Below are 10444 nucleotides of genomic sequence, written 5' to 3'. Positions count from 1 at the left end.
CCCCCCCGCCAAAGAAGACAAACACAAGAGGACATTCTAAACCAGTGTTCCTGCAGGCCTCTATCCAACCATAGCACTGTCTAGTCTCAAGTCTTGGCACTGGGACAGTCTCCAGGACACCCCTGGCATGTGGGAGGCTGTGGTCTCCACCCACCTTTTTCAAGGTCGGGGTCCGGCAGCATTAACAGGGGTACCACAGTCCACCAAGGGCCATCATGAATCAGAACTGCGTGACCTTCAAGGGTGTAGCACCAGCTTTGACTTGAGCCAAGAGCACTCAAAACCCAAGACCCCAAAGCCACGGAGGCTGAAGCACGCGCTTGTCTTTTTAAACTGGGTGCATAGCTTTCACCATCACTACTGGGGGGAGGGGGAAGCTGTGCGTCTCCGACATGCAAGAGTACAACAAATCAGGAATTAGGGGGAGAACCCCAAACGGGACATCTAACATCAGTCCACCACTCCTGTGTCTGAACCCAGAGATCCTGAGCCCCACCACATGGGGGGTGGGGGAGCCGGGCCTCCCTGTGCAGGGCTCTACAGAGGCCCAGGTGGGTTTCTATCTATCTGCTCTCCTGCAGTCAGGCTCTTCAAGTTGTCCTGCACCTCAAAAGGGACTCTCTCCCCACGGGTCTGTGCAAAAGGGTTGCTGAAAAAGAGGCTCATGTCCAGGGGGGCCTCTGCTTCAGAGTCCCACGAGCTCGAGTCTGTGCTGCTGGAGTCCTCGGCCGCTGTGGGCGGGTAGCTGAGCTGCTCTAACTGGTCGATGATGTCAGAGAACTGGAAGGCCGAGCTGGACTCGGAGCGGACTGAGCAGGCTGGGAAGTTAACCATGGAGCTGGCCTCGGACTGGCTGGCCGAGCTGGCCGTGTGCAAGGACAGCACACCATGGAGTGGCATGTCACTGAGGGAGCTGGTCTCCGCGGGGCGCCCCCGGCTCTGTGGGAGGCAGGCACGCACCTGCACTCCCAGCAGCTCTGCAGCATCGGAAGTGCCAGTGAGATCACTCCCTTCTCCAAACTCCAAACTGTCTTCCACGCTCGCATCTACTGCCTCGGCAGAGAGGCTGTTTGGGCTGGACCCAGCAGACTGTAGGTGCTGGAAGGACACAGGTGCAGGGGGCTGGGCAGGGACCTGGGGCTCCTGAGGGACTACAGAGCTAGGCGGGAAAGAAAAGGCCTCAGAGCCTCCAGCAAAGAAAGAGATGTCTGCGGGGTCGTCGTCTATGAACTCCTCAGACACCTGCAGCTGCGCGTTTGTCAATGGGAACACAGGGCCTGCCCCACGGCACTGCTGGCCACACGGGTCCTCCCCCAAGGACAGGAGTGAGCCTGTGGGAAAGGCACCCCCAGCACTACCATCACCACCGGTGGCTCTGAGCCCGGCCCTGGCCCTCCCTGCACCTGGGTCCACGGCACTGAGACTCCACCCCACAGGGCAGACAGAGCCATGGCCGCCCACCACACGACAGAGCCCCACACCTGGAACCACTGGGGCTCGGGGGGCCCGGGCGGGGGGGCTGAGGGCAGGCCGGGGCCTCCAGCTGCTGCTCTGCGGCTCCGCTCGGAGGCTGCACGTTTGGCGTCGGGAGCTGGGGGGTCTATAAGGGGGCTGCTGCTGTCCTCGAAGCTGGGCAGGCCAGGAGGGGACCCCGGGGAGGAGGGGAATGGACCCAAGGAGACATTTGCTGGAGACAGGGAGGCAGAAGTCCTCAAGCCCTCGGCCAATGAGATGCTCTGCAGATCAAAATCGAGAAAACAAAAAGGAGCACATGAAATTACAAGTCACAATTAGAAGCGGCAAAGCCAACTGGGCCCTGCTTGGGATATCCATGCACTTCTCACGGTTCTATGGAAAGGGCGACCGGTCACACCTGCCGCTTAGCACAGAGCACTGGTGATGCAGACTCACGATCACCTGCTCATGATCCCTCATAATCCCCCTTTGTCTCTCGTGACATGTGACATCTGTGTCACGCAGTGAGTACCCCTCTGTGGCGTGGGGACCCTCATCACCTGAGGCTGCCAGCACAAGGGTCTGGTGCTCACAGCTCATGGTGCCACTCGGCCAGCAGTGCCACTGGCACAGTGTGACACCAGGTGGCAAGTCCAAGTCCACAGTCCAGGAGGGGGACTGCCCTTCAGTCCACCCACACATCACAAGGCTGAGGGCCCCTGCCAGGAAGGCATCCTGCCCCCACCAGGGCAGAGGGACCTGGGCATCCCGAAGCCATGGCTCCCGCACAAGTGGGGAGTGGCCCATGAGCAGGGTGAGGATGGCCACAGGGGCAATGAAGGGATGGCCATGCTGTCCCTGGCATGCTGCTTCCTCTTCTCATGTCACTCAGCTCTCCACCCTGAGCTGCAACTGTGCTTGGAGAAAACCCTCACTCCAGTGCAGGCACACCCCAGCGTGGGAGGCTAGAAGGAGAGAGGTCAGTCAGGAGGGGGACCATGCAGTGTGTGCCAGGCTGGGAGGGTGCAGCCACACCGGGGGCACTCGGGACGTGCAGCACAGGAGTGTCCCTGTGTCCAGGAGGGTGTTTCCCTGGAGGCCTTGCACCTCCCCTGAATGTGGGCAGCACTGTCCAACAGGCAGGAAGAGTGAGCCCAGGGGTTCGAGCCACTGCTGCTGCTCTGCCCTGGGTCCTGGGCTCCAGCTGCCCTCTCACTAGTCCTTTTCTAGGGAGCCTCTAGGCCTTCAGGCCTGGACTCCACATCCCTGGCCCCTGTGGCTCTCCAGCCTGCAGAGGCCAGCGTGAGCCTCTCCAGCTATGCTCCTGTGAGCTGCCCTGATCAATCTGCTTTTGTGGCCATACACGCACATGTCCTCTAGAGGACATGAAGAGCACACAGTGTGCCTGTGCTGTGACACGGAGCACAAGTGACTCCAAGGCAGAAGGCCCAGCATCTCACCTTCTAGACACGGAGCAGGGCATGTCCATGAGACCCGTCTGTCTCTCAGTGTCTATCATACCACCTTTCTTTTTTTTTTTTTTTTTTTTTAAGGAAAGGAGTTACTAATGCNTTTTTTTTTTTTTTTTTTTTTTTTTTAGTTTGGATTGAACTCAGGGTGAGCTTGACCACTGAGCCACATCCCAGAGCCTGTCTCTAAATAAAAGGCCTGGGATGTGGCTTGGTGGTTAAATGGCCAAGTGCTTAGACCTTAATAAATCACTGAGGCTGGCTTTGGACTTGCGATCCTCCTGCCTCAGCCTCCTGAACTGCTGGGATGACAGGTGTGGGCCGCACCTGGCTCATCCTTCCCTCCTCTTAATCATTCAACCACATTCAATATTCTCTTGGTTCTTTCTTAGAATATAATGTAAGAGAACTCAAAGCTTGAATGTCATTTTAGACTGTTCACACTTTGAAATTAAATTCAAACTTTATAAAGTAACAATTAAAAACATTCCTTTTTAAATCCAACTGATGTAACAGGAGTTTCCAGAGGGAGACACCTGGAAGAGCAGAGGCGTGGATGTGGAGCAGCGTTTGAGCAGAGCCTCAAGACACAGGTGCACACGCAGCTGCCGACAACCCCGCTCAGAGTCAGCCACAGGCCAGCGGGCGACAGGGCAGGAAGCACAGCCTGGGCAGCTCGGGCAGGCACACTCAGGACCCCCTGGAAGGAGCAGGGCTCCACGTGCAGTCCCTCATGCATGTAGAAATCAACACTCAGACACACCATCACACCGTCCTCAAGCAGGGGCTGGAGCAGCAGCTGCTGCTCCTTGGGACGTCCCAGCCACATCCTTCTGGGAGGTGTCTGTGCATGCCTGCACGACAACTAAACCTGGGCTGGGAAGCCACCGAGGGCTGTGCAGGGTCCCAGTGGGAAGGACACTGAGTGGCAGAGCTCCAGGCGGGGCCTGGGCTTCGCCCAGCACCCCTGGCTGAAGAGTCCCAGGGCTGGAGCTGCAGGGCCAACCACTGTGACGAGCTGAGCTTCTGGCTACGCAGGTGGTTTTCCAGAGGGTAGAGGCAGTGCCCCAAGGTTTCGGCCAGGGAGGACTAACCTGTTTTGGCAGGTCTGCAGTCAGAGCACGGAGGGATGCCTGGGTCTGGCTGTGCCATCTGCAAACAGAACGGGCAGTGAGTAGCCTCCCCTCCCAGGCCTGCTCCCGCAGCAGGGCAGCTCCCACAGAGCAGCAGCTCAGCGGAGAGCACCTGCCAGGCGTGAGGAGGGCATCAAGACCTGGTCCAATCCCCCGCACAGAGAGAAAGAAGGCAAGAACAGCTCAGTGGCGCATGAAGCTCAGACTGGCACTTAACAAGGAATGGGCAGGATTCAAGGAAGGAGAATCAAAGCAAAAACAGAATCCCCAGGAGGTGGGATCTCGAGGCCTCTCCCACGGGTTTTCAGATCATGAGTCACTGCGCTGCGTAAACCACTCCACGTCGGCTCAGCTCTGCACACGAGGAACCACACGTAGCACCTCTCTATATACACACATGCACGTACACGGGTATGACAGCTGTAGGGACTACAAAGCTGCCTTTTTACAGAAACTGAAACAGGAATCAAGCATCAAAAAACCTATTTGTAGCTGGTTGCAGTGCGCATGCCTGTCAACCCAGCCTGTCATCCCAGCAGCTCAGGAGTCTGAGGCAGGAGGATCCCAAGTTCAAAGCCAGTCTCAGCAACTTAGTGAGGCCCTAAGGAACTCAGTGAGACCCTGTCTCTAAATAAAATATAAAAAAGGGCTGGGGATGTGGCTGAGTGCTTAAGCACCCCTGGGTTCAATCCCCAGTTGGGGAAAAAAAAATTGGTAAATTTGAAATGACTTTTATTCAGATAAATATTAAAACTATTAATTTAAAAAAATTTTTTTTTAGTTGCAGATGTACACAATACCTTTATTTATTTTTTTTGTGGTGCTGAGGACTGAGCCCAGTGCCCCACAGGTGCGAGGCAAGCGCTCTACCACTGAGCCCCAGCCTCAGCCCCTGACATGTTAACTGTAAAAGCACAGACTTTACCTCCTGGAGACCGCAGGGCTCACCTTTCATATGGCGTTCTCCTCACCCCACCGCCTCGGACATATTCTGCCAGCTGCTTCTGAGTTCTCCCACTGTGAACAAAGGCTCAGGTTCTCAAGACAGAGCCAGCAGCGACGCACAGGCCTCTGTCCTTGCTCGAGGACAGGCGTGTGCACATCTTGAAGTCACACTTTATAGTAAGCGTGCAGGTCTTCTAGGCAACGTTTCTGTCACGCCTGTTTTCTTCTCATCTGTGGTGCTGGGGATGCACCCAGGCCTTGCACGCGCTAGGCAAGCGCTCTGCCCCCGAGCGGCGCCCCGTCCCACTATGCTGATAAGCTCCGTCCAGTTACCATCTCTCATGAGAACCTCCTGCGTGTGGCTACTCACTGCCCGTTCTGTCTGCCCAGCCCACCTCCCTCTCTACCAGGGGCCGGCCAGCCCTGCAGCCCAGGGGCAGCCCTACCTGTATCGGAAGGAGGAGCCCCGGCTGAAGAAGACGGCTTTTGCCTTTGGCTTGGGCTGGTCAAGAAGTCTAAAAAAGGTGTGGTACTCCACACAGATCTTCCAGAAGTTCTTACACTCATCTCTGCTCCCCAACAAGAATTCTAATGTGTCCTGGTAGGGTCCCTGGGAACAAAACACAGCAGTTCAAGTAGCAAACCTGACGACAAGGTACTGGACAAGAGAAGGTAAATTCAGGAAGCAGATCACACATCAGGCAGTTTCAAAATTAAAAATTAGGAAGTTTTTTTTTTTTTCCCCTAAAAATTGAATATAAGGGCTTCTAGTTTCGTTGGCTTTGTCCAGTGGAGAAAGCCGTAGTGCGTATCTTCCCTGTGGACACTGTGGAAGAGAGCCCTGCACCTCACCTGCCCCCATCCCGAGGCACAACACACATCCAAACCCGAACCGCGGCGGCGCCCCACGCCAGGGTCTCATAGGGAAACCACTGCATTCTCCTTCACAACTGTTCTTTAGGATATATTCCCAGAAACCAAATTCCAGGCCTGAACACAATTACTGTCCATAAGCACCCTAATAACTCCTCTATTTAGTCTTAAAAATCAAGGTGCTGAGGGATGTAGACGTAACTTTGCCAAGTACAGATACCAACACGGCTCTGGGCCTTGAAACATCAGGCTATTCCAATCACAGTTGTGTTGGTAACTTGAGCAAGTAATTATCTTCTTTCTCTACCTTCTCAGAATAACTGCAAGAAACAGGTGTGTACTCACAAGAAAAAATAGCCTTTTATTTGCGTTCTGTTTTCCAGTGCTGGGGATGGAACCCAGGGCCTCACACATGCAGGGCAGTGCCCCACCCCGCACTGCACCCCCAGCCCTTCTCCCATTTACTTTGAGAGACAGGGCCTTGCTAAGTTGTGCAGGCTGGCCTTGACCTTGGGGTCCTCCTGCCTAGCTTCCTGAGTAGCTGGGATGACAGGCGTGCACCACCCAGCTAGAGAGCTATGCAAGCACCCGACAGTCCTCAGGCTCTGTCGCAGCGGATGTCCATTCAGCCCAAGGCCCTGCTGGCCGTGGCTCTCTTCTTCTGACTGGTCCAGAGTGTGCCTCAGCTGGCCTGGCGGGCAACCGGCTTCAGCCCAGAGGGTGCAGCTGGTCTGCTTCTGTCCCCAGTTTCCTCAGTACCACGGGAACGTGACAATCTGGACAACTCTGAGCAGTGCGGTTTTCTCACCTATCAGACTGCACAGATATTTGCTCTTTCCATTTTAAATTCAGATGGAATCGTTCCTTTATTGACTGAACTCTAAGGAAAGGAGTACTTATCTCCTGATAATCAAGGGTTCTTCGGTCAGAGCTAGTCAGAGGTCAGCTGCTGATTTAAAGGCATGTGACAAGACCAGGGCTGCCCTTTGATTCCTCTGGACAGAAGTTCTTACTCTGAAGCCAGGCACGGTGGCACATGCCTGTCATCCCAGTGATTCGGGAGGCTGAGGGAGGAGGACCGCAAGTCAAGGCCAGCCTTAGCAACTTAGTGAGACCCTAGGTTCTCTGGCTTCCCTGGAGCCTTTGGCTCACTCTGGACAACGTGGACTTCGGCTTTGCCACCTGCAGAATGAGGCAGTGGTGCCCTGGACATGTGCATTCTCAGGCCTACTTGGGCGGTGAGTCTGAAGCCCCAGGTGGAACCGGGGGTGTGTGTGGCCTGTGGGACAGATGGCCTTGTGTCTCTAGGCCCCACCTGTCCTTCAATGCTGTGTGCAAGGCACTGCAAGGATCTACAAGGTATTTTTAAAAAAATCTTTCAATATTCTAAAAGGATAATGTTTTCATAATTTAAAAAGTGCTCAAAATACTTACATGGACCTCCGGGTGGAGTTTGATAAGAAACCGTTTCCTCTTAAAGCTCAGTTTACGGACCTTGGACCAGTTGAAGGTGTTGATTTTGGTGGTTCCCTGAAACAGACAGACAGGTGCAGTGGCTGTCACCCAGCAGACTCTCCTCCTCACGCAGCAGAGATGGCTCAGGACAACCCCTGCAGCACAGTGGCCGTCTGACACCCTCCATGGCCTCGGGAACAACTGCGCACACACACTGACTCTTCTGTGTCAGAAAGACAACCTGACTTCCTGGATGAGGCTTCATGACAATTTTACCAATCAGTGCTAACACGACAGGGGACAGGGTGCTCGGGCTTCTTGGCTGAGCTGAGGAAAGCCTGAAGGGCCAGGCCTGAAGTGGAACAGGAGCAAAGGGGACGCCTGGTGTCCTTATCCTCAGACATGTGAGCAGGTGTACACGTGTGCAGCTTCGAGACGGCTCCGGAGTGCGAGGCAGCAACAGCCAGAGAGCAGAGTGAGCCTGCAGGGTGGTGTGAGGACAGTGGCACATGTCCTCGTGACACCAGAGCCAGCCCAAGGCCACCAGGAGCATACGTGGGGTAGACATTTACTGAGTCTCAAAGAATCTGTCCAGAAAGTACTTATCTAGCCAGAGCTCTCTGTGCCACTGTCAAGCTTTTCAATGAACTTGAAAGGTCCCAAAGCAAGATCTAATAAAAGCCAACAAGGACACTTTGCCCACACTCCAGTTTCTACACTGACACCAGTTAGCCTTCCTGCACCTATGGGGGAAGGCGGTGGGATGAGAGGAGTGGACCCTTCAGAGACAGCAACACCTTCACCCTCAGCTGCAAAGAGGAACGGCACCCAGCACGACAGACAGCTGAAGGCCAGAGGACAGGGCACGCTCTGCAAGACTGCACCATGCGGAGAGCCCAGGACAGGCCCAGAGGGCGCCCCGCAGGCAGGGGGCTGGGGGCTGGGGGAGCACTGCAGCAGGGTGGGGCTCTCCTCTACTTTTTAAAAAATACATTTTTTTTTTTTAGTTATAGATAAATGCAATACCTTTATTTATTTATTTATTTTTTCATGTGGTGCTGAGGATGGAAGGCAGTCCTCCCATGTGGGAGGGGAGGCGAGTGCTCCACCACTGAGCCCCGCCCCAGCCCTCTCCTGTTCTTTCCTCCACTGCTGGGGTGGAGCCGGGCCCCCGCACACGCCGGGTGAGCATTCTCCACTGAGCTGCACTCCCAACCCTTCCTGTTATGAGACAGGCCTCAAACTGGCCACCTTGCCTCACCTCCCAGGGAGGATCACAGGTGTGTGGCCCTGCACCTGGCTCCGGGGCTCTGTTCTTCAGATGACGAACATATTCTGGAATGAGGTGTGTTGATGTCACACACTATGCAAATAGTCTAAAATCAAAGGGATCTGCATACTCTAACACAAATTTCGTGGTATGTGAATTCTATCAATTACAATGCAATTCTTGGGTTAAGAGATGTCCTCAAAGTCAAGATTTAAGGTTTAAATGGAGACTGAAGCATTTAGTGCTTCAAAGGCTGCCCGAACGAGCAGTGGAGCAGAACCTAGGTTCCTCTCCCAGCACACACTGTGGGGTCCTGACCACGCTCCCTTCCAAAGCTCCTCTCCTAACAGTGTCCTCAAAGCAAAGCAAAGTAAAACCCACACATCAAGAATTCAAACACCCCCCCTGCCCCGGCCCTGTCCACACTCACGCACTCTGGGCAACGCTTGAAAGCCACTGCCTGGGGGCGGGATGGTGCAGGAGCCTTCCAGCTGCTGCTGGCTCTCCACTCTCCCTTTGGGTCAACTTAAAAAAGCACTGTGTCTGAGGGCCTCCGTCCCCACCCTGCCTGCGCCAGCCCAGCATCGTCCTCTGGAGAAGCATCGCTTCTCTCGGACGCACCGGCACCACAGGCACCTTCAAGTGCACAAGCGCGTCTCCCATGCCGAGACCTGCCTCCTGGAGTGGGGTCACCACCACTACCCCCGCCACCCTCCCACCACCCCCATTTTTGGTGAATTTTGAGTTCAGCTGTTGTTGTTATCACTCTGAGACAGGGTTTCCCTTGCTGCCCTGGCCTTAAACTTCTGGGCTCCAACAGTCTTCCTGCTCCCGTCCTGAGCAGCTGGGACTCAGGCCACCCACCATGCTTGGGTCCAGCTTGTCTGTCTGTTGGTGCTAGGGATAGGGTTCGGGGCCTTACACGTGCTAGGCAAAGGCTCTTTCCCAGCTCTTTCTTTAACTTTGACACAGGGCCTCACTGAGTTGCCCAGGCTGGCCTTGAACTTGCAAACCTCCTGCCTCGGCCTCCTGATATTTGGTGAGCCACTGCACCAAACTCCTGGATTATTGAGCACGTGAGTTTGCATTTGACTTTAGGATTTCTCCTTGGTTCTCTTTATTTCACGTCACACACACCCGTCACTGAGCCAGCTCACACATCCTTCTCGAGGCTGGCATTTCGCAACAAAGGGTACGTGAGAGACCACTCATGGTTGTCCTGACTCTGGGGGCACCCTCCCAGCCTGGCGCGGCCCGGGCCTTCCCTCCTGTCTCTCCCAAGGGGTCTATTTCCTCAGACCCCATGCTCTCCTCTAGCAGTGTCCTTAAAAGAGTCCTTAAATTTCTGAAAACATGCATGTCTGAAATGGCTCCCTTCCCCTCGCACAGAAGCTGAGGTGTGGAGAGCCAGCTGGCCGCTGCCTGCCCAATGCTGCTGGCTTCAAGGGCTGTTGGCAACATGGCCGGTCCACTTGGAGCTTCTCCTTCCTTCTTCCTCCTTGGAAGCTTTCCACGGTGACGACCCTGGGGCCACCTCTGAGCAGGGCGGGCATGGAGGCTCTGCCGCTGGAGGCCTCCCTGGGTGCCTGCCTGCCTGCCTGCCTGCCGTCACCTCAGGGTCTCTGTTTCCCTCTCTCCTGACTTTACCCTGCCTGGCGGTGACAACTCCCGCTCTGTCACTCTGCCAGCATGGTCCCTAGTCCTTCATCTGGAAGCACCTGCTTGTCACCTTGCTCTTCCCAAAGCATCCTGCCCGTTCTTACTTCTGAGTTTTCTGAAAACGTGACATAGTGACACACCAACGAGGTCTGAGGTGAGACTCGAGCACCCCGCCCCCCCCCCCC

At 55.2% G+C, this 10444-nt stretch overlaps 1 protein-coding gene across 1 annotated transcript in view; it reads right to left on the bottom strand.

The window, feature by feature from the left end:
* Farp2 (FERM, ARH/RhoGEF and pleckstrin domain protein 2) overlaps window positions 1-10444 on the bottom strand; it is an 81401-nt gene that overhangs the window by 26132 nt on the left and 44825 nt on the right. Inside the window, exons 8-12 of the mRNA XM_015481688.2 lie at window positions 7310-7405; window positions 5449-5612; window positions 5006-5074; window positions 4019-4076; window positions 1498-1736 (exon numbers count right to left, since the gene is read on the bottom strand). Coding sequence (XP_015337174.2) covers window positions 1498-1736; window positions 4019-4076; window positions 5006-5074; window positions 5449-5612; window positions 7310-7405 — 626 coding nt within the window. The remainder of the gene's footprint in view (window positions 1-1497; window positions 1737-4018; window positions 4077-5005; window positions 5075-5448; window positions 5613-7309; window positions 7406-10444) is intronic.

This window comes from Marmota marmota, unplaced genomic scaffold, assembly GCF_001458135.2.
Source record: "Marmota marmota marmota unplaced genomic scaffold, marMar, whole genome shotgun sequence".
NCBI lineage: Eukaryota > Metazoa > Chordata > Mammalia > Rodentia > Sciuridae > Marmota > Marmota marmota.
The sequence above is the reverse complement of the archived record's forward strand: the minus strand, read 5'-3'. Positions and strand labels throughout refer to the sequence as shown.